The 22,522-nt window shown below is 58.1% G+C and overlaps 1 protein-coding gene across 5 annotated transcripts in view; it reads right to left on the bottom strand.

The window, feature by feature from the left end:
* The window catches only part of SHANK3 (SH3 and multiple ankyrin repeat domains 3), a 51,135-nt gene that overhangs the window by 19,946 nt on the left and 8,667 nt on the right, over nt 1-22,522 (bottom strand). For 4 of the 5 annotated variants that reach the window (XM_042247966.1, XM_027968291.2, XM_042247967.1 and 1 more), the window contains 9 exons: nt 18,068-18,335; nt 14,998-15,200; nt 13,873-13,986; nt 8,797-8,872; nt 8,504-8,586; nt 8,014-8,138; nt 7,789-7,921; nt 6,816-6,896; nt 3,003-3,026 (listed from right to left, as the gene is read on the bottom strand). In XM_042247966.1, the coding sequence (XP_042103900.1) occupies nt 3,003-3,026; nt 6,816-6,896; nt 7,789-7,921; nt 8,014-8,138; nt 8,504-8,586; nt 8,797-8,872; nt 13,873-13,986; nt 14,998-15,200; nt 18,068-18,335 (1,107 nt within the window). The remainder of the gene's footprint in view (nt 1-3,002; nt 3,027-6,815; nt 6,897-7,788; nt 7,922-8,013; nt 8,139-8,503; nt 8,587-8,796; nt 8,873-13,872; nt 13,987-14,997; nt 15,201-18,067; nt 18,336-22,522) is intronic. The other variant, XM_042247968.1, reaches the window with a different exon arrangement.

The following is a 22,522-nucleotide window of genomic DNA, read 5'->3' as shown; positions in this document are numbered from 1 at the left end:
GCCCCAGAACCTCCTTAAAGCTGGAAAAGGCAGCGCCATCTAGGGTGGGAGGTGCTAAGAAGAGGCTACTGGGAGAGGCAATGCTGAGGGGCTTCCAGCAGCCCCTCAGAAAGCTGCCCCAGAAGCTAGGAGGGAGAAGGACCAGCCTGGGGCTGAGGCCTAAACCAGATGTCCTCGGGAGGCATTCTTTTCAAGTCTGTTCTGAAAGAAAACCTTTGCTTGCTCGTGTCTCTTAAAGCTATTTAATATTTTGGAAAGCAGTAGTTTTGATGAACAACATGACTTGGAGATTCTGTTAAACAAGTGTGTCTGGATGACAGGAGAGGGTCCACTTAGGGCCAGCACGCGGGACACAGCAGACGGGAAGGCAGCCCCACTGTCTGCCCGGCTGCCCCCTGGCCTGGCTGTCCGTAGCCCCACTGCAACCCACCTGTCACTCAGCCACCAAACCCCCCGAGCCCCACGCCCCATACAGGAGCACACATCTGGTTACGCCTAGTCCCCTGATGCCCACAGTGCCCCAGCGGGAGCGCCGGTGGTCAGCCACGACACCTCCTCCCAGCACCGCTCAGCAACTGCCACAGGGGCGGAAATAAACTCCTCGGAGATGTCCAGCTCCATCCTGTATACTGACTGTCCTGACCTAGTCTCTTTGTGACTTGATTTCCTGATCTGATAAAACAGACATAAAAAGGTGCCCGCTTCAGCGTCTGCTGTGAGAATCAGCACACTCGGCCAAAGGGCTGCAGCTGTGTCTGGCTCAAGGCAAGCACTAAGGACACACTTTCTACAACCCTTCTTGTCTCTGCACCTCACCTCCCCAGACAGCCCATGGGGAGAAGAGAGCAAACAGCCATCCGTGCCTGCATGTCCTGAGCATCCAACCTAGGCCCCCAATACACGGCAGTTCAACAAATGCTGGAGTCACCAGCAAAACACACTTTTATCTACAGACCAGGCCACTTGGCCTGTGCACAGCTCTCAGCAACCCCAGGGGCAGTGGGGATCAGAGGGGCCTTCCTTTTGCTTCTAGAATGAGATGAGTGATTTCCCTTTGGAAGCTGAATCCCCATCACCACCATTTGCTAAGTCACTTGTGGCTCAGCTGGTAAAGAATCCAGCTGCAATGTGGGAGACCTGGGTTCGATCCCTGGGTTGGGAAGATCCTCTGGACAAGCGAACGGCTACCCACTCCAGTATTCTGGCCTGGAGAATCCCATGGACTGTATAGTCCATGGGTCGCAAAGAGTTGGACATGACTGAACAACTTTTACTTTCACTTTTCACTTGGTGACTTCCAGCATGAGAAGAGAGTACATGATTCCTCTCATCCTGCAGCAGCCACAGGCAGAGGATACAGCTACTGTCTCCACTTCACCAGCAAGAATCTGAAGCTCTGGGGAGAGGAGCTGCCCCAAATCACAGAGCCAATAAGAGACCAGACTTCACAACCAGATTATCCAGAAACCGCAGGCAGAACGACATGACCAGAGAGAAAATGCTTCCATGTGCCACACAGGGCGCAGGCTCACCTGAGCTGGGATCTACGGGCTGCATCTCTAGGTCCAGAAGAACTCAGTTCCAGAGACACAAAGCAAGTTAGCAAAGCAAAATCACCACTGGCCACCAGCAAGGGGGCCTGAGGCCAGACAAGACTTATTTTCAAAAGGAAAAGAACCAAGAATTCTGCAAACTACAAGCTGGTGAGGTTGACCACAATCCCCAACAAAACGAGAAAAAAATATATTCTTAAGTAAATTACTTTAGAGTCTTAAAGAAAGAAGAAACGAAGGCCATCAGGAAGCAGGCCTGGGGCCCTGGAACTGCTCAGTCCCACTGCCCGCAGCCACACCGGGTGTGGGGACCAGACACGGCAGGGACGCAGCTGGGGACGCATCTCTCTGGACCAGAAAACGAGAGGGGATGAGGGGCCTTCAGGGGCGACGAATTGCCACCACGTCCCCTACAACCGGAAGCAGCACACGGGCCGCCGCAGAGCACCCTGGAAGCCCCGCTAATGAGCTGAGGGCAGAACCAAAGCATTCCCAGCAGAGCATCTGCCTCAAAGGTGCGAAGAAAAGTGTCCCCAGAGGAGACCAAGTCATCTGCTTTCTACCTGAAAAGACCCTGAGGAAAGCAATTCACCTGGGACTGGGCAAGGACTGGGAAAGTTCAGAGGCAAGCTCGCTGGTCACACGGGGAACCTGGGCTGAGGCAGGAGTGTGCCCCAAGCACAGGGAACGCCCAGCAGACCCAGGAATGGGGGGGACCAGGCACAAACGAGTCGGGACACACACAGCCAAGCCCTCGCAGGCTCCCATCCAGCGTGCACGGCCGCGCAGCAGACAGGCCCACGGCCGCCTGACAGGTGGGGCCGGCAGACGTGGGAACTCAGCACCCAGGCCCAGCCTCTCTCCGCCCATGGATGCTGTGCCCGGGGCAGCCAGGCCAGACGCATGGGTGTGCAGGAAGGAAGCTCAAAGGATGGGGGGGGCAGCCTGACGGGAAGAACGGGGTGCTGCAGGCCACCCAGCCGCGGGGCCCAGATCCCTGCCCTGAAAGGATGTCAGCACTCGCCTGAACCCCACAACAGGCCAGGGCAGAAACAGAACCCACGCACCAGCCACAGGAGTCCCAGAAAAGAACCCAGGCCCCCGCCCCCACCGGCCCAGCCACTCTGTGCCCCAGAGAGCTCCTCAGCTGGCCCCCCTGGAGCCCCTCCTCCGCTCCAGGCCTGGCACAGCCTGTGGCTTCCCCTGGGGGGCTCTTCTAGCCCTATCTCAGACTCCCACGCCCTCACACCGCCGCCCAGCCCGCCCGAGCCCCCAGGGCCTGTGGCTACACTCACCAGCCCAGCCCAGCCCATCTGACCCTTCCCAGGTCTTTCTACTGTGCCCCTAAACAGGAGGGTACAGCACAGGCCTCCAGACCCCCTGACTCGACACACCTTCCCTCACCAGGGGTCAGGCAAAGCTGGGTCTGGGGCACAGCAGATGACTCACCCCCTTTTCTTCTCCGAATGGAGGCTTGGAATCAAGAAACAGAGTAAATGGGGTGAGAGGCAGACTTTGTCCCTCGGCACCCGGGCTCCACCCCCGACTGCCACCCTCCTCCCCCGCCCGAGGCTGTACCCCCGTCAGGTGTGAGTGGCACTTCCCCCCCAATGCCGCGCTGGCACAGGAAACTCAAGGTGGGAACACAAGCAGGGACAGTGCCGTGCGCATGCACACACGCTCACACACGCTCGTGCACATCCACACACACGCAGGCGTGCGCACGTGGACGCACGGCTCAGTCGCGCTGGGCTGGAGCAGACGTTCGTGCAGAGAAGAGGCCGAGCCTCACAGAAGCCCACTTCAGAGACCATCAGTGGTGCAAGGGTCGCCCATGAGCATTGCTGAAGTATGTTTCCAAAACAGGCAGGTCAGTGTGCCTGCCGGACCATGGCCAGTCAGGAAGCACCCCCGGCACGGCAGCTGCCCTGACAGTCTCATCCCAAAAGAGAAAGGAGCCCAGCAGTTCCAGGCTTCTTATGAGAAAGAGGATGAACCGGAGGTGCTCTGGCCCCTCGGGGCCCCTCTGGCCTCTACTGCCCCAGGATGCCCGTGGCCGGAGCTACGCGCTGAGCACGCGGTGACTGAGAGGTCCTGCCCGGCCCCCACCTCCCCCTGCTCGCTTCTTCTCACAGGAGAGTCCCTACCCACCCCCTTCCTCTTAGCCCAACTGCCGCCAGCCTCCTCAGCCCCCTCTGCTGGGACACCACCCCTAGGACACACCTCCCTTCCTCTTCCTCCTGAGGACCCTCTGAACAGCAAGGCGCCACCTGGCCTGAGCCCCACCCTGGCCACCTGCTGCTTCTGTGGCCTCATATTTTCATTTTTTCCCACATGTTCAGGTCCTCGTCTCGATAGATTGCAGGACACCTAAGGGCCCTATCCGCCCTTGATGTTATGACACAAACGTAATGTGTTTATGCTGGCAAGGAACCCATGGGTCTTATTTCTACCTTTTAAAGGCACAGTGAATCATGGGATGATTGCTTAGGCACCTGAGAAGACCCTGATGCCAGCCTGGCTTTCTCAAACCATATGTGTCAGGAGAAGGTCAGCAAGTGGGCTGGCTCCCCAGAACAACTGTCTCTGGGGGCAGGAGTGGTCTTCCTGTGCTCCTGGCCACCCAGGCCCTTCTCACAACAGGGCCACAGGAAGAGCTTCGGTCCAGTTCAGCTAAGACTGCGACCCCTCACTCAGCAGTGTGCACGGAGGCTCTGCGCGAAGCTGTCCCTTCCCCTTCCCCACACTCTGTTCAGGAAAAGCTGGTGGAAGGATCTGACCTCAGACCGCAAGAGTGGGTCCCTTCCCTCTGGAAGACGGGTCTGCGGAGCAGCCCTGTCAGAAGGCAGCAGAGGAAACATCCAGACCAGAGAGGAAGGAGGCTCTTCTCCCACGCACTGGTCTCTGCAGACGGAGGCAACCCAGAAAGCAAAAGGCAGTTCTGTTTCTGCAGGCCAGAGTGCCTGAGTCCCTGGATGGCAGGCTGTCCAAGCACCTCTTTGTGCAAAGCGGGAAGGATCCCTTCTGAACGTGCAGCTGAACAGGGCCTCTGGCAGGAGACTTCTGGGAACCACCCAGCAGAGCCTAGTGTGGGGTCTAGCGACATCCACTGCTGACTGGCATCGGTCTATCGATCCGTTTGGAGCCTCAATCAGTGTGATGGATCAGCTCCCCGTGACTAGTCTCAGACCCCTGTGACCCTGGGGCCCAGACTCCACCTACCTCTCTCCCTTACTCTTGACTGAGGAGTTTACTGGACACAGAATTCCAGGTGGAAAAGCATTCTGACTCTAGACTTTGAAGTTACTGTCCATCGTCTTCCAGAACCTGCTGCTGCTGACGATGCCTCTGCTGTCAGCCTGACCCCTGTTCCTCTCCAAGCCATCGTGCTCTGGCAGTTAAGATTCTCCCTCTCATCTGTGGTGCTGTGAACTCTTACTACCAGAGGCAGCTCTGTTTCCACTTCACTGCTTCAGACTTAGGCTCCTGCAAACTGGGTTCTCATGTCCTTGTTCGATCTCAGAAAGCTCTCAGTCATCTACTCTCCGAATAGTGCCTCTTCCTCAATTTTGCTGCCCTTCCCTCTGGGACCTTATTCAGGCTGCCGGGTTGTCCCCCATGTCCCTTCCCTTCTCTTTGATGATTCCCATCTCCTTACCTTTCTGTGCTGAATTTTGGGCAATCTCAGATTTATCATTCAATTCATAGTTCCTTCCTTCGGGTAGGTCAGTATACTGTTCCCCAGGCATGGATTTTTTAAATCTCAGTGGCTAAACTTTGTTTCAGTAACAGTTCTTTAGGAATCCCCTCAAAATCTGCTTATTTTTCTCACTGTCCTGTTCTTGCCTTATGAGTTCTGTCAAACTTGGTGTTTAAACACCGTGACTTGTCTCTCTCACATTTTTCTATGATCCCTAGCTCTTCTGAGGCTAAGTCCAGTTTGGGGCTTGGCTTTAGCTTCTCCACATCTCTCGGGCTTTGTAGCGGCATCAGAGCCCTGATCCCTTGCCCTCAGGATCTGTATCTGTCCCAGGACCTCATGGATTATGGAAGCATCAGCTTCCTCTCACACTCTTGGCTCTGATTTCTCTCTTCATTTTTGAGAACTGGGAAATTCCTCTCCCTTCATTTTGAGTTGGCTGTGTATTTTTTAAAGTTTTCTCTATTCAGAATATTTATGGGGAAGACGGTCCTGGCCACGTCAGCTCAATCTGTCTTGGTGGCTGTCCTCTCCACTGAACCAAACTGCAGTCAAGAGCACCTGCTCGGAAGGGGGTGGCTCAGCAAAGGACTGGGTCAGGGGTCAGTCCATGAGGAAAGTGGGAAATAATTTTAGGGGACAGGTAAGGGCTCTTTCTACGGCTGGGGCAGAACCAAGCCTGAGACCAGGGCTGGGGCTCAGTCTAGAACCATGATCAAGGCCCTTCCTGTGCCCAGCACTGGGTCACAGCTCATCTTAGGACCAGAGTCAGGGTCCTCCTATGGCTGGAACCAGACTAGGACTGAGTCCAGATTATAGAGGGATGGAGCATGTTAGCAGTTATGTATGTTAGAACATGCCATGGTGAAGACATTCACGGTCATACAAGTTAGGGCATGACCACCATTAACTGTCCATAGGTCAGGACGTGGTCATGTAGATCTGAACACACCAATGGTGAGGCTACTGCTAGCCATCCTGGGACTGTGGCCCCCACACGCCCATCAAAGCCCCAACACACTCTTCTTTGCCTCCAGCCACTCGAGGGCCTGGTCCATCACTGTACCAGCAATGTTCCCACGGCCCTGTGAGGTCAGCAGCTCACTGTAACTACCCTGCTTAGCGGATGCATAAGCAGGTGCTAAGAGGGTTAGGGAGGCCCAGACCACACAGTTAGCGCCTGGAGCAAAGCTCAGGGCCCCTCTCCTCACTTGGATGAAATGAAGGAGCAAAGTCACACGGGAGGCGTGGGGGGCCGGGGGCAGCACGCGCACATGCAGGCAAGCACACAGGCGGCAGGCCCTGCTCCCCCACCCCAGACCTGGGCACCCCAGGTCCGTCTCCAGCCCTGTCACCCTGCCGCTCAGCCCCCAGTCCAGCCACACACCGCCTCCCTCTTCAGCCCAGTTCCCCCCGCTCCAGCACCCACGCATTTACCTCTGACCTATCCATACATCCGTCTGTCCATCCGTCCTCCCTTCTGTCTCTGCCTGAGTCTGGCCAGCTCCCCCACCCGGCCCCCCACCCCGGGCTGTCTGCCCCCCACCTGCCCCGCCGCTCACCAAGCTCCTCAAGCTCTGCTGTCATGGACTTGGAGCGCAGGGTCAGGGTCGTGCTGGGGGCTCTCTTAGGGGGCGGCGGGGCTGCAAAGAAGAGGGAGGCCTTGGACCTCCTGTCTAGCAGCAGGCAGCGCGGCGTGGCCAGGTGTAGGTGCCACCTGCGCTCCACCGCCTGGATCTCCTCGTACTCCCGGGAGGACGAGTCACACTGAGCCAGGATCTTGTTGAGGCTGCGGCTGGATGCAAACTTCTTCATGGTGCTGGGAGCTCGGCGGGGCTGAAGGTCAGGCTGGGCCAGGGCCGCTGGGGCCTCAGGAGGCAGTCAGGGCCCCAGGGAGCTCACAGGCCAGCCGGCCCCGGCCCGGGACCCAGGCTGCAGTTTCAAGGGCTGAGCGGGGGACCCCAGAGCCATGGGGTGGGGGCTGGGAGGGGTTTCCCGCGAGCCGGGCTCCTGCCGCTCCAGGGCTCCCCCAGGCCCCGGAGGCCACTGCCCCTCTGGGGGCCGGGGTGTGGGCAGCCAGGCCGGGGCCTGGGCAGGGGCGGCGGGCGGCACAGCCCGGGCGGCGCCGGCGCGGGGAGAAGACGCTTTTCCTGTTCCCGCAGGTGCCGCCTCCCCCTTCCCTCCGACAATAAGCGGCGGCGGCGGCGGCAGCGTCAACCTCACAGTTGCCATGGCAACCCCGGCCTCCAGGCAGCTGCTGGCAGCGTTGGGAAGGAGGGCTCTTCCATGCCAGGGGCTGGGGGGCACCGGGAAGGACGGGGCAGGAATCTTAGGAGGGCAACCTGGGGTCAGGGGTCAGAAGCTGGGGCAGGGCTGGCTGGCTGACCTCAGGGATGGGTACCCAGGCCACGCACGTGGGTGTTCGCCTAGGTTCAGGCCCCTGAGGTCAGCAGTCTGGGCTGCGGCGAGGAGAGGCGCGTGGGCCCGGGGTCAAAGGTCTAAGGTCAGGGGACAGAAGGGGAACCCGACACTCACCTCTGCGTCGAGCCCCCTCGTCTTCCGGCTTCCTGGTCACGGACACCACCTTCATGACGAGGCGGTTCCCGCCCTGGCGGATCAGAGCCACGACCTGCTTGTGGCCGACTTTCACCACGTCCACGCCGTTCACCTGCGACGGCCGGGGCCGGGGTGGGGGTCCAGTGAGGCCTCCCGGGCTTGGAGGCCGGCACCCACGGGCGCACGGGGAGGGCCCAGCCTCACCTCGATGAGGAAGTCTCCCGTGCGCAGCCCTGCCCTCCAGGCCACGCCCTCCACATCCACCGACTCGAGGTATTGGAGCGCAGGGAAGGCCGGCGTGGGCGTGAACTCCTCGATGGGAGTCTCTGCTGCGGGGCGGGGCGGGGGCGGTCAACGCGGGCGCCGCCAGGGCAGTCCTCCAGTGCCCGGCCTGGGCTGGACGGCCGCACACAGGGCTGCCCAGGGCAAGAAGAGCCGGCCCAGCAATCCGGAACGCACCCCTCTGAGAGGCCCACCCCACACCCCACCAGAAAGGCCCCTACTCCATTAGACACCCTCAGCAGAGGCCCCGAAAATCAGGGAGGGAACAGAACTGGGTCCTCCTACCAACATCCCAAACCCAGAACAGAGAGTCACGGCGGGGAGAGAGGAAGGGAGCGGGCCGTGGGGGAGGAAGAGGGCAGAGGCCAGGCAGGAGGCGAGCATCGCCAGCGGGACACCCCCTGGTCATTACCTTTGGCCCCCCGGAGCACAAAACCAAAGCCTTCGTGGTCCCGTTTCTGCAGGACAGCCACCTTGTCGTCAATGACATAGTCACTGATGAAGGAAAATGGAGAGGTGAGAAGAATACCCCCCAGGTGCCCCAGACGGGGTCCATGGGCAGCGCCCGCCCTGGGAGTCGTCCCTGGACTGACCGGGGAGGCAGCAGACGCGCAGGCTGGGCACCACCCCGCCCCACTGACTGCTTCCCCCGGGCCTCCCCCCGTCTGGCCCCGTTGCGCGCCGGCCCGCCTGCCCCTTCCGTACCTGTGTGCGGAGAGGCTGTCGTAGGAGCCCACTGTGTAGTGGCGGAAAAGCCGCTTGGTCCGGTCCTCCCGGGTTTCTGAGGGGAGGTTGAGCAGCTGACGGGGGTCTGACACTCCAGCTGGCCTGAGCCCCTCACCTGTGCGGGCCACCAGCCTCTGCCCACACACATGCCCCTGGCCTGGCTGTGCCCACATGGGGACAGGGGTCCACAGCCTGGGGTACTGGGCCCAGCAGTCCTGAGGTAAGAAGGCTGAGGGGACCATGCAGGAAAGGGTCCAGGGTCCAGAATGGGCAGGGGCTGTGGCTCACCCTTCTCCTGAGTGGCTGCACAGAGCAGACCAAACACGGCCAGGGCAACCACAGGGAGAGCGGACAAGCCCCGAAACTCAGGGCAGGGAAGGTGAGCACGCACACGGGAGGGCAACCACAGGGAGAGCCGACAAGCCGGAAACTCAGGGCAGGGAAGGTGAGCACGCACACGGGAGTGGCCTGGAGCCATGTCCAAGCGCTGTGTTCAAACAGGCGCATGTCTGTGTGACCTGCGGTCACGTGCAGCTGTTGTGCTCACACACGTGGCGGTGCGTGTGCAGGTCTGTGTGTGCAAGCGCGGGTGTCACGCGACATACTCTTATGCTCTGGCCTGGAGGCAGCCTTGTGTCGTCAGTGTGTCCCTCACCACAGGGATGCTCACTCTCATGGGGCTTCTGCTCGGGACCGTTTCTCTGAGTGGGCAGGGAGGGGTCCGGGTTTGGGGGACGGGTCCCCCTGCCTGCTCTCACTGCCTCCCACAGAGCTTTACCCCATTGTGCTCTCCCTGCAGAGCTGGCCAGCTACCTGCTGCCCCAGCTCCACCTTGCTGATGTCCTGCAAGCCAGCAGGTCCCAGGCCACACCTCTAGCCACAACCGCTCTGCTCCAGACTGACTTCTCCCGCGGCCTGCGCGCTGGACTCCCCAGTACCCTTGCACCCACTCCTGCTTCCGGCTTCCCAGGACCTCTGCTCCAGCTCTGCAGCCCCGCCACCTCAGATTTCATCCCTCAGCTCCTCCCTGCTTCTCTACCAGCGTAGCATTTCTCAAGATTAACTTATTCGTTAAAGAAGTATGTCCTGAGCCCCTACTATGCACCAGACTCTGCAAATACAGCAAAGAACAGAAAGAAGCCTCTGCGCTGCGCAGTGTACAGTCTAAACTATACAGCTGAAGAGACAGAGGAGTCAAGGACCAGGCACACACAGAACATGTTGAGTGCTGGCAAGCAGAGAGAAAAAGTAAGTAGATGGGGACACGGCAGCTCCAGGTGGTCACGTGAAGGCCTCACCATGAAGGGAGAGTTGAACAAAGCAAAGAGGGCATAAGGGAGCATCTCTTTATGTGGGTAAAGGGCCATCCAGGGGTGGGGGTGTTCAGGGCACAGTCACATGCCGGGTGCCAGCTTGGGGTTTTCAAGGAACAGTAAGCAGCCTGGACAGCTGGGGCAGAGCAGTAACAGACAGCAGTGGGGAAGGAGAGCCGAGAGGGAACCACGGTTCTGATGGCCAGTCTCATCCACTGACTGTGAGCTCCCTGCAGGCAGGAGCTGTGCCGCGTTTATTTCTGCGGTCCATATCATGCGTTCCGAGTGCTAACTGGGCGGGCAAAGCGGTAGACAGCTGACTGGCTGGCTGGTGGACGGCTGGATGGCACAAGGGACAGACAGGCCCGGTCAAACGGTAAACGCATATATGAGTGGATGGAGGGAGAGCGCAGGGTAGGGGCTTGCTGGGGGGCTCCTGGATGAGCAGCTGGACGGCAGGATGGGTGGCTGAGTCAAACGACAGAAGGAGGAGCGGCGGGACAGGAAGACGTGCTCGTGTTACCGTCAGAAGACAGACGTCGGGAAAAGCACTGGTCTGGGTTTCAGCACCCACAGACGTCGGGAAAAGCACTGGTCTGGGTTTCAGCGCCCTACTGCTAACTTGTGTGACTCTGCACGTCAATAGTCCCTCTCGGCCCTCCTCGCAGAGCGGGGCGATTCACCGTGAAGGCCCGCTCGGCTCTGGCGGCCTGTAGCTTCATCTCACGGGCTCCCTCCCAAGTGCTCGAGCCTCTCCCCTCTGCAGCACACTTGCTTCCACCACCCTGCTGACCCCGAAGCCAGGCCTCGCCCAGCTCCGGGGGGCCCAGACCGCTCTGCCCTCCACCGCACGCATCTCCACACTGACCCAACTCTGGAAACGGTCACAGTGCCTGCCTGCAGAAGGACCGCCCCCACCCCCCCAAAAAAAGAACCTCTGCAGATCACTGGCCTCCTATTTTTATATTTATCGACCAAACACAGTATATTTATTACATAACGCAAATTCATTTTCCAGTTTTATTAATCAGACACGTAAAAGCCAGCTAAAATGAAAACACACAGCATGGTCGCCCAAGGACTGGAAGGAAAAGAGGAGGCGGGGGGGCCAGCAGAGCCACAGCCCGGGGCCCCACACCAGCCGCCAGAAGACCCAGGGCCGCCCCGCCCTGCCCCAGCAGCTCACCCTCCCTGCCTGCACCTGCTCCCTCCACCCAGACGGGCACCGTGGGAGCCGCGCTCTGCAGACCACGGGTGTCGCCTGGCCCACACGTGTTGGCAGTGTCCCCTCCTTGGCCTCGAAGTCCCTGCTCCAGTCTCAGAAACAGATCCTTCTTTGGATCTGGGCCTGTTGGAAGCAGGTTTGTGTTCCTGGGCCGCCCTCTCACCTCTGGCAGAACTCAGCCCTTGGGTCCCAGACCAGAGACTCTGTCCAGAGCAGCTGGGCCAGGCCTGCAGGTGAGGACAGAGGTGATTCCCACCCGCCAACGGGCAGCCTGGCAGGCCTGTCTCCCCGCAAACCTATGAAACGCTCCCACCTACCCAGTACCTTCTGGCACCTTCTGATTGCACAGGCCAGAGCCCCAGCCCTCATCCAGGGGCCGCACCATTGCCCAGAGGCCTACAGCCCCCTCAGCAGGCTATTCTGTGACCTCTCCCTTCTCCAGAACCCAGGCCCAGCCCTGCCCCACCCCCCCACCCCGCTCCATCTCCTAAATGAATCCTAAATGAAAGGCGCAATCAGGACAGCAACCCCCTCCCCCAGACTCCGCCTCCTATGACACCTATGACCTCCCAGGACCCCTGCCTCCAGCTCCGCCCCTGCCCCATTCAGGCTCACTCACACCAGAGCCCGTGCAGTGTGGCGGGTACAGCAGACCCTGCAGCCCACTGCCTGCACTGCAAACAAGACTCTGCTCCTGGAACTGTGGAACCCACCCTCCCAGAGATGGACTAACGACTGTCTCCACCTCCCAGGCCTGCTGGCATGGACTGGAGAACTCTTAGATGTAAAAGAGCGAAAAACCGCGCCAGGCATCCTGACGCTGCTCGGAGCATGCTGGGGGCCAGCGCGTGCAGATGCAGCGGGCCACGCCACACTCTGGCCAACAGGCTCTGCCTCACCCCGTCAGCTGACCCCCTGGCGGGCCCCAGCCACCCTCCAAGGCTCAGTCCCAACAACCCCTCTGCTTAAAAGCCCTCTCTGACTCCTTCCACCAACTCAGGGAGCCTCCCTGGGCTCACGCCATCACAGTCACACCACAACATGCCTGCTGGGGCGAGGCACGCACCTGCTCCTCGCTCGGCACAGAGCCAGCCCCTGTGACCCCAGCTCCCAGCACAGCATCGAGCACATGCCAAGCACCTAAGAAATGCTAGCTGTTCTCAAATTCTGAGTTCAGTCCAGACCTCTCTCCCTTCCTCCCCAGCTTCAGACTCAGCTCCAGCTGCCCCTGGACCCACACAGCTCTCCAACCAGAACCTTCATTCTCCACCCTACGGGGGAGCAGAGGGCTCCTCCCTAGGCAGGTCTGGAGGCTTCCTCCCGCCTCTCTTATCCACAGTTGGCACCAGCGCCCAAACTGCTGAAATCATTTTCCACCTCAACACACCACCCCACCTGCCCACCCTGGGCTGACTAGAGGGGGTCATGTCCCTTCCAGGCTCCTAGCCACAAGGAGAGCCATCAGAGCAAGGTGGTGAACAGCCAAGGATAAGAGTAAAGAATCCCGCCCAGCAGTGGATCAGCAGCCACGTTCCACCCAGGGCAGAGGCCCAGGCCACACGGGGTGGGCTGCCCTGGGGAAATTCTCAACCCAGGATAAGGAAGCATGGCAACGCTGGGTCTGAGCCCCTCGTGTGCAGAAAGACAGATGTGTGCACCCTGGGTCCAGACACACCATTAGTGACCACCACGAGCCACCACTCAGGAGGGGGCTCCCCTGTCCCACTAGCTCTTGGGGCCAGAGATACCTGTGGGTAGAGAGGCCTCCAGGGCTTGCAGTCAGCTCTGGCTGGGGTTTGAAAGGACCAGTTCTCTCCTTTCTACTGGCAAGATCGCCTCAGATCCCAGCACCCAGAGGGCTCCTTCCTGGAGGTGCAGGTGACCAGCTGGGTCACACGGAGGCTGCTAACCAGCCCCAGGAGCCACAACCTTTGCCCCCACGTCCTCCCTGCCGGCTAAGGATGTAGTTGTCCCCCACCTGCTGCCTTTAGACCATCCAGGCCCCGGGGCACCCACGACAGCCCCTCTGGGCCCAGCTGGCCTCGTTTCCTCTTGGCTGGCCCAGGCCTCCCTGCACTGCCCACTTGGACAATCTGTCCACTTTGGAATGACGCCTCTTTTCTCACACTGACCTCTTTACTTGCTTGCCAGCCACACAGCAGTCACACACTCCAAGTACCCAGCGTTGACGGGAGAACCTTGTCTGGGGAGGACTGTGGTCACGAGGGCCGCATGGGGGATCCCAGGCTGGTGCACAATCACACGAGTGCATGCTGCGGGCATGCCACAAGTGTCTCCACAGCTGCTCGGGGTCCCGATGTGCACGAGTGTGTTGGCGAGTGTGGGCTATGTGGCACGTCTGTCATGTACACGAGTTTGCATCTACTTCTGTGTGTGTGAATTTGTTCTAGTCTTTTCTCTGTGAATATAATCTGGATTTGCCTCCAAGCAAGAGCAACGGGGAGCTGGAAGAGGAGGGACCCTCAGGAGCCATCCAGGGAAGCAGGGGTCACTCACCGTGCCGGGCGTCATACTGCCTCATCTGCACCTCCTCCACGCAGTCAGCCGGGAACCAGCCCGTGCGGCCTTTCACGGTCCCCTCCCAAAAACCGCCCTCCCCAATGCTGAGCACTGGGGGGACAGAAGCCAGACAGGCTGTCAGGGCAGAGGGCCGCAGCCGGAGCCCACCCGGCCGCCCTCCGCCCCCGACCACCATCTCCACCATCACCACCCAACCTTCCCGTCTCTCTCCTTCTCTTCCCTTCCCTCCCTTCATCCTCCTGGCTTTTTCCCTGGGAAGATTTTGGGATCCACACGGAAGAGAGAAAAGAACAGATGGGCACAGCACAGGATGGGCATGTGGGGGACAAAGAGATGCACAGATGGACACACTCGAGGGGGGACAGGAGGCAGAGGCAGGGGCCACAGTCCTGCTCCTGCCCGCTCTCCTCCCTGCTCTTGACCAACTCTCATCCTTGCTCTGGTGCCCATCCCAGGGGTCACTGCCAAGAGCTAAGGGTCACTGTGCTGTGGCCAGGGGATTGGGCCCCATGATGGGCCATGGAGAGCTGACCAACACGACTGCTGCTTCCTCAGGCTCCCTGGACAGAGGGCACTCATGAGGGGTGGACCCCAGTGATAACAGAGACCCCATAATGGGAGGAGCTTGTCACGGCACAGGATCCCCTCATTACAGACACCCACAGAACGGGCAGAGGATTCCACATATCACAAGCGTTTCCAATGAAGAAAGTCCCAGAAGTGACACAGGAACCCCATAATTCAAGGAAGCTCTGTAACAGGATAGGGTCCTACGGACATGAGCGCCCCGACACCGCCAGCCCCCAGAACGACCCAGAAACACCCCGGTGAGGAGAGGAGCCCTGTGGTGACATTTTGGGGAGCCCAAGACGGCGGAGGACGGAGAGGAGCCCCCATGACAGGAGCTCCGAGAAGACAAACAGCCCTCCCTGCACAGCGACACAAGGGATCCCCAGCGGCACAGCAGCCCAGAATGACCGCGGCGGCTCAGAGTTCCCGGGGACACCCCTGAGCACAGGCCCTCGCGGCCGCGAGAACGCCCCGCGCCCCGGGAGGCCCGGCGCCGCGCCCCCCGCGACCCCGCCCCCCGCGCCCCCTCACCCTTCACGGCCTCGCCGCGGTGCAGCGGGATCTCGCCCTCGCCCTGCGGGCTGTGCGCCTTCACGGCGATGAACTTGCGGCCGGGGACTGCGCTGTAAAGTTTCCGCTTCGGGCCCCGGGGCGGCGGCGCGGGGGGCGCGGGGGGCGCCGGGCCGGGGCCGGGCGCGGGGCCGGGGCCGCCGGGGCCGCCGGGCCCGCTCGGGCTGTAGACGAACACGTAGGTGACGGACGCGATGCCGGGGGGCAGCGGGCACGCGAAGCCGGCGCCCGGGGCCTCCATGGCGCGCGGCCCGGCCCCGCCGCCGGCCTCACCGCAGCCGCCGCCGCAGCGCCCGCCGCCCGCCGCCCGCCGCCGCCGCCCGCCCGCCCGCCGGGGGCCCGGCCCGGGGCCGCTCCATGGGCCGCGCCGCCGCGCCCGGCCCGCTCCCGCCAGCGCACGAGCCGCGCCCGCTCAGGGCTCCGGGGCCGCGGGGCTGCGCTCCCGGGCGCGCCGGGCTCGCTCCATGCCGCGGCCGCTCCGCGCGCCCCGCCTCCTCCGCGGCCCGGCTCCTCCCTCTGCGGGCGGCGGGCCGGGCTCCCTCCTCTCCCCCTGCGGCCCGGTGGCCGCGGCCCGGACGCGGGAGAGGCCGCCGGGCCGAGGAGGACGGCGGTGCGCGGAGGGGAAGGCTGGGGAGGGGTCGGTCCGACGGAGGAAGCTCGGGGACACCGGGAGGCGAGGCCGGCCCGGAGAGGAAGTCCGAAGGGGCTTCGGACTGGAGAAGAGCGTCTCAGAACCGGCTCAGGGCTCGCCTCGCCTCCAGGAGGGGCTCCCCCGGCGGGCCCGCGGCCCCCCTCCAGCTAGGGCCTCGGCCACCTCACACCGGGGCCGCCGCGAGTGCCGGGCGCCCGAATCCCCCTCTGGACCTGGGTCCTCTCCTCCCGGACATCCGCCTCGGATGCTCATGCCCTCTCCACGCTGACCGCCTGGGCACCAAGCCCGAGGCCTCAGCCCTCAGCCTTCGCCTGCTCAGAGGCCTGCACCGGCTCCCTAGCACCCGGGCGGACCACGTCCACAGTCTTCGCCAGTAGCCAGACTCCCGGAGGCGAGAGTTAGCTGCACTTCAGTTATAGGACTGGTGCCTTCCTTTCTCTGTCCTGGCGGTTCCCAGCACCTCAACTATCCCACTCCTGCTCGTCTAGCCAACTGTGAAGTTACCGCTCAGCTTCGAACACAGCCTTCTCTGCCCTGCTCTGTGATGCTGGTGGGGACTCTGACATTGCAGGCCAGGCTCTGCCAAGAGGGGGCGCCACCTCCCCCACCTCTGTGCCACCCCCACCGACAGCAGCTCAGACTCAAGACACTTCCTCTCCTGCAACCAAAGGTGATCTCCCACTGAGGCCCTCTCCCTCCGGAGTGCGCCCAGCTTCCTCAGCCCCGTCTCAGCCGCTCACTGGGAGGCCCCCTTACCTGGATCACTCCCCACTTAATTGCTTCTGCGCCCTGGGCCCCAGCTGTCAGTGTCCTGAGACTTTTAGAACTCCCTGCTATTAGCCCCCACCACAGTTGGCACCCTAGGCACCTACTAAATGTCTGTTGAAAAAAGAGTAATAAAAATCCTATTCTCCCCACAGAGCAGTCAGCTGCAGCCCCACCCAGAGCAAGTCTTAGTTTGTGTTTGCTAAAAGGATGAGTGAATATATAAAAACCAAATGAAAGCAGGGCTTCCACACAGCTCCAACTCAGGAGCAGCCTCTGTAGAACTGAACCATCCCAAAGCTTGTTCTTTTAGCCACGGGGCTATGCAGAACTGAAGTGCCTTGGGGCAGGACAGATAGCCTTGCAGTCTGGGTAGGCACACAGCAAGACAGAAGACATCACAGGTCAAGGCTGTATGAGCAGGGACAGCAGCAGAGGAAGAAATGGCTTTTATAAGCTCCTGTTGCACCGCAAGGCCTCCGCTGAACGCTCACACTCAGCAAGTCTGGGAATCAGGTCTACCTGGGGGCAAGTTAAGCTGCTCCCCAGCTCTGTGGTCTTACCCGACCTGAGTGTGAGGACCCTCATCTGTGAAATAGAGCACAGCCTCATACAAGGTCAAGGTTAAGTGAGAGGATACACACTATGCTGCTCAGCCCAGCTGTCACTGAGGAAACAAAGTGCTATTTATGTAACCCTCTCATCCGACAGGTCTCCGGAGCACCTTCTCTGTGACCGGCTCCGGGGCAACTGCAGCTCCTTCCCAGGAGGTGTGGAGCGGGGAGAGGCCTTCAGCAGCAGCGCCGGCTTGTGCTGTGGGCCAGGGGTCCAAGTAGGGAGCCTTCACTACCAGGCTCCAGAAGGCTTCCCAAAGGCAACGTTTGGGGTAGGATCAGTCACACCTAACTGATGAGAAACCCAGGCACAGAGTGGCTCGCTCATGTGCCCAAGGCCACACGGGCAGCGGGTGCAAGGAGTGCGCTGGACTCCGACCGTCTGTCTGTGGAGCCAGTAACCACCTTTCACTCCCACTGCTCGGCTCAGTGGGCTTCCAGCCCCAGAGTCTAGTGGGGCTCGAGCCCAGGCTTTTTGCTGTGAGTTCTGGGAACGACAAGTCCTTGGTTCTCAGGATCCCAGCACTCATGGTGAGGGTAAAGAGGAGAACCGTGGAGGCCAGAAGGGTTGGGGAAACACCAAAACTCTCCCCTGGGAACAGGGTTGGGGTCCACCTATGGATTTGGAGCCCGCATGGAGAGGACGCACCAGTCCCTAACCTCTTAGCACAGCTCAACCAGCCCTGGCTCATCCTAGCCCTCGTCCTCCTCCCTGGCATGAAGTTTTCTAAACCACAGGTCTGACCAGACCCTCTCTTCCCAGCACCCTCCTGCAGCTGCCCACTGCCCTCAGCACAAGTCTGACTGCAAATAAAGCTCAGTGTGGGGGAGCCTGCCCCAGGCCCGGGGAACTCACCATCGTCCCTTCCCCACCCTGGGTGGCCCCCACCCAAACCTCAGTTCATCCCTGCAGAGCCCGGCCTCTGCAGAGAGCAGGCCTCTCCCTGCCACTCGCCCACCCCAGGCCAGCCCCTCCTGGCTCAGGCCCGCCTCCTCCTACCTGATCTTGCTCTGGCTGCCCCTGCCTGTGGCAGGGCCGCCGCTGTCCTGCTGGTCCCCATCCCTGTCCCGGTCTCTCTCCTGCAGTCGCTGGAGCAGCAGCTGGTGGGGGAGGCTTCGCAGCGAAGGCCCAGGAGAAGCTGCCGGCTGCACCTCGCCCTTCAGGTTGATGTCACTGGCTGAGCGCTGCAGGGGCCGAGGCGAGGCCAGGGCGCTGGGGCCAGCCAGCCGCCGCCGCTTCGCGTAGCTGGGGGTTTCCCTGAATGGCACTGGGGTGGGGGGAGGGGGAACAGGTGAGACTCCGGGCGGCCAGATTAGGGAACCAGCTTCTCCTGGTTTGCCTGGTATCTCCAGATTTCAAAAGTAAAATCCTCTGTCCCAGGGACTGCCTCAGTCCCAGGCAGAACAGGTCAGTTGATCACCCTATGACTGAAGCTGGGATGGGTGGGAGAGGGCAGGGTCACATACCAAGCTGCCTCTAACTCTAGCTTCAGAGGTAAAAGCCTGCCCTTCCTGTCAGCCAGATGAGGTCTCGGGACTGCTTAGATCTGCTCTTGGAACTGCCCATCTCACAGGCTTCCAGAGAGACAACAGACCGGCCACATGTGACAAGCCTCAGCAGACTACCGCTATATGGAACTATTTGCAGCTGACTATCACCAGAGAAACTGTGAAAGAGATATTCTAGACCAGGGGTTGGCAAACATCTGTAAAGAATCCGACAGTAAACATTTGAGGCTTTGCAAGCCATTCAGTCTCTGTTGCAAGGACTCAGCCCAGCCACTGCAGTGTGAAAACAGCCTCAAATAATATGTATGAGCAAATGGGTGTGGCTGAGTTCCAATAAAACTTTATTTAAATAGCAGATGGTGATTAAAACATGATCCAACTATATGCTTTTACAAAAGAGTCACTTTAGATCCAAAGACACAAGTAGGCTTAAAATAAAAGGATAAAAGAAAATATTGCATGTAAATAGTAACCAAAAGAGATCTAAGTAGCTACATTAATATCAGACAAAATAGACTTTAAAAGTATTAAGAGAGAAAGAGGACATTATATTTGATAAAAGTGTCAACTGTCAACTAGATTAACAATTATTAACATATATGTAACATAACAAGGCATCAGAATATATAGAAACAAACATTGATATATTTGGAGAAATAGACAGTTCTACAGTAATATTTAGGACCTCAACACCCTGCTTTCAATACTGGATAGAGCATCTAGAGAGAAGACCAGTTAGGACACAGAAGACTTGAACCACTTAGACCTATCAGGTATATCCAGGACACTCCACAAAACAAAAACAGAATACACATCACTCTCAAGCGCATGTGAAACATTCTCCAGGACAGATCATTTGTGAGGTCACCAAAAAAGTCTCAATAAATTTAAAAAGACTGAGATTATAGAAAGTGTCCTCTGCAGAGACAATGGAATGAAGCTCAAAATAAAGAGCAGGGGGAAAAAACCTGGAAAATGCCCAAATGTGTGAAAACTTAAACAACACGCTTAACCAACCAATATGTCAAAACAGAAATCGTAAGAAAAATTGAAAACACTTTGAGAAAATAAAAACAAAAATACGACATACCAAAACTTATGAGATGCAGCAAAAGTGGTACTAAAAGGGAAATTTATAGCTGCAACGCCTACATTAAAAAGGGATGTCTCAAAAATAAAAGAGGGGGGTCTCAAATCAATAACCTATTTAAGGAACTAGAAAAAGAGAAGCGAACCAAACCCAAAGGAAGGAAACAGCAGAGATGGCATGAGATGAACAAAACAGAGACTAGAAGCACAGAGGGGTCGATGGCACCAAAATCTGTTTCTTCAAAAACACCAATGAAGCTGACAGACGTGTACCTAGACTAAGGGGAAAACTAGAGAAGGGAGACACAGACAACAGAAAGCAGAAGTGAAGATGGGAATGTCGCTACCTGACGTTATACAAGTAAAAAGGAATACAAGCGGATACTACGAATAATTGCATGCCAATAAATTAGATGAACTGGATAAGATGGACAAATTTTTAGGAAAACGCAAATCACCAAAACTGTCTCAAGAAGAAACAGAAAATCTAAACAGACCTATAAAAAGCAAGGAGATGGGATCAGTAATCACAAATCTCCCAACAAAGCAAAGTCCAGCATCAGATGGCATCACTGATGAATTCTAAACCAAACATTTAAAGAGGAATTAGCAAAATCCTTCTGAAATTCTTCCCAAAAAAACAGAAGAGGAAGGAACACTTTCTAATGTAGTCTATGGGCAATTTTTAAAATGATCAAAGAACTTGACATTTCTCCAAAGAAGATATACAAACATCCAATAAGCATATGAAAAGATGCACCAATAGCTGTTAAGAAAATGCAAGTCAAAACCTCAATGAGATACCTCTTCACTTGGACTAGAATGGCTATATATATATATAAATATATATATATTTTTTTAAGGTAATAACAAGTATCGGTGAGGATCTGAAGGATTTAGAAGCATCATGCATTTCTGGTGGAATGTAAAACGGTGAAAAGCAATTTAGCAGATCCTCAAAACATTAAATATAGAACCATCACATGACAGCAATTCTACTCTAAGTATGCACCCCACATAACTGAAAGTAGTGTTCAAACAAATACATGTCACACACGTCCATATACAATACTCACAATAGCCAAAGGGTGGAAACCACTCAAGTGTTTACCGAAGGGTGAGTGGATACACAAGATGTCACAAGCAGTGGAATATTATTCAGCCATAAAAACTACTGAAGTAGCGATCCCTCCTACAATATGGACTAAGTTGGAAAGCATGCTTCAGTTTGTTGAAGGAAGCCAAACACCAAGCGTCATTCCACTTACATGGAATATCCAGAGTAGGTAAATCTATATAGGCAGAAAGCAGGTTAATGTTGACAGGGGCTGAGGGAGAGGGTAGCGTGGGATAATTGCTTAATATACACAGAGTCTCCATCTGCGATGATGAAAATGTTATGGAATTCAATAGAGTTGGTTGTGATTGTCTTCACTACCACTAAATTATTCAATTTAAAATAGTTAATTTTATGTTACATGAATTTAACTGGAATTTAAATGTTGATTTTAAAGCCTCGATTAAAATAACAGACAGAAGGCTGGATTTGGCCTGGGCACATTGTTTGCCAAGCCCTATTCTAGACTCTGGTTATGCAGACCAGCAGCCTCACCTCCAGCTCCTTAGGAAATCTCGGGCTCCACCCAGACCCTCTGAGTCAGAATCTACATTTAACTAGATCCCTGAGTGACTCAAATGTACACCGCAAAGTGAGACGCACTTTCCTAGGGCACTCTTCAAAAGCAGTCTGGGACAAGTCAGTGAGCAGTGTGCTTCAGAGTGTGTACACCAGAGCTGGGGGGAGGGCCTGAGGACCCAGAGGCAGCCCAAGGCAGCAGGGAGCGACAGAGCCCCTGCTTCTTGCGGGTCAGTCTGAGGGGGGCAGGGGGGGCTGCCAAGAGGCTTCCAGGTGGCCTGTCCCCTGAAGAGTGACGACAGGGCTCAGCCTACACGATCCCTCCAGGCGGCTTCGTGCTGGAGGGAAAGGAGGGCTGGCTGGGCAGAGCCTCCCTGCTGCTCCTCCTGTGTGTGCAGGTCCCACCTGGGTCCCCAAGCTGAGGTGAGACACAACCTCTGACTCCCAGAGGGAGCGTGTGCCGAGGGGAGGGGCAGGGAATGAGGGTGGCTCTCTGGGTCGCTCCGGTCTGAAGACAGGCTCTGCCTCTGTGCCTGCGGCTTCCTCCTCTGTAAAAGTGGACTAACAGCACTCACTCACTGGGGGCTCGTTGAGAGGGTTCTCATAAATGCTCAGAATGTACTCCCCTGTAACTCAGGCGCAGCTGGCTGTCATCTGAGTGTATGTGTGACATCTGAGCAGGTAAGGGCGCGTGGGGAGCAGAGCCGATGCCAACAGTGGGCCTAACTGATGTGGCCTCTCAGCTCAGCCACAAATGCCTGACCCCAGCCAGGTGAGCGCACCCTGGATCAGAAAGACAGAAGCTGATAATGGCGACCACAGGGGCCCCAGCATCTCTGTCCAAAGATGAGGGGCAGCGGAGGCCTTCCTGACTCCCAGCCTGGACCACAGACAAGCCCCCACCCTCCCTCCAAGCAGCTGCACCAAGGCTACCTGCCAGAGTCCAGACCCATGGAATTGAACACTGCATAAGGTCAGGAGGGAAGGAGTAAAGAACCGTAAAAGACTTATTTTACCTAAGGAAACTGAGGCACAGAAGTCCCAAGCCGCTTTCCCAAGGTGGCATCACAAGCAGCAGATAGAGCCCCACACATCCAGAAACCGAGCTGGTCCCAGGCTGGCGACCTCCTCCGAAACAAGCAGCAGCCCCAGCCAGACCATCACTGGAGCCCCTGCTCTGCCTCTCAGCCCAGTTCAGACCCCAGGCTTCACCACGGTTCT

This window comes from Ovis aries, chromosome 3, assembly GCF_016772045.2.
Source record: "Ovis aries strain OAR_USU_Benz2616 breed Rambouillet chromosome 3, ARS-UI_Ramb_v3.0, whole genome shotgun sequence".
NCBI lineage: Eukaryota > Metazoa > Chordata > Mammalia > Artiodactyla > Bovidae > Ovis > Ovis aries.
This window is presented reverse-complemented; position numbering and strand designations above follow the sequence as displayed.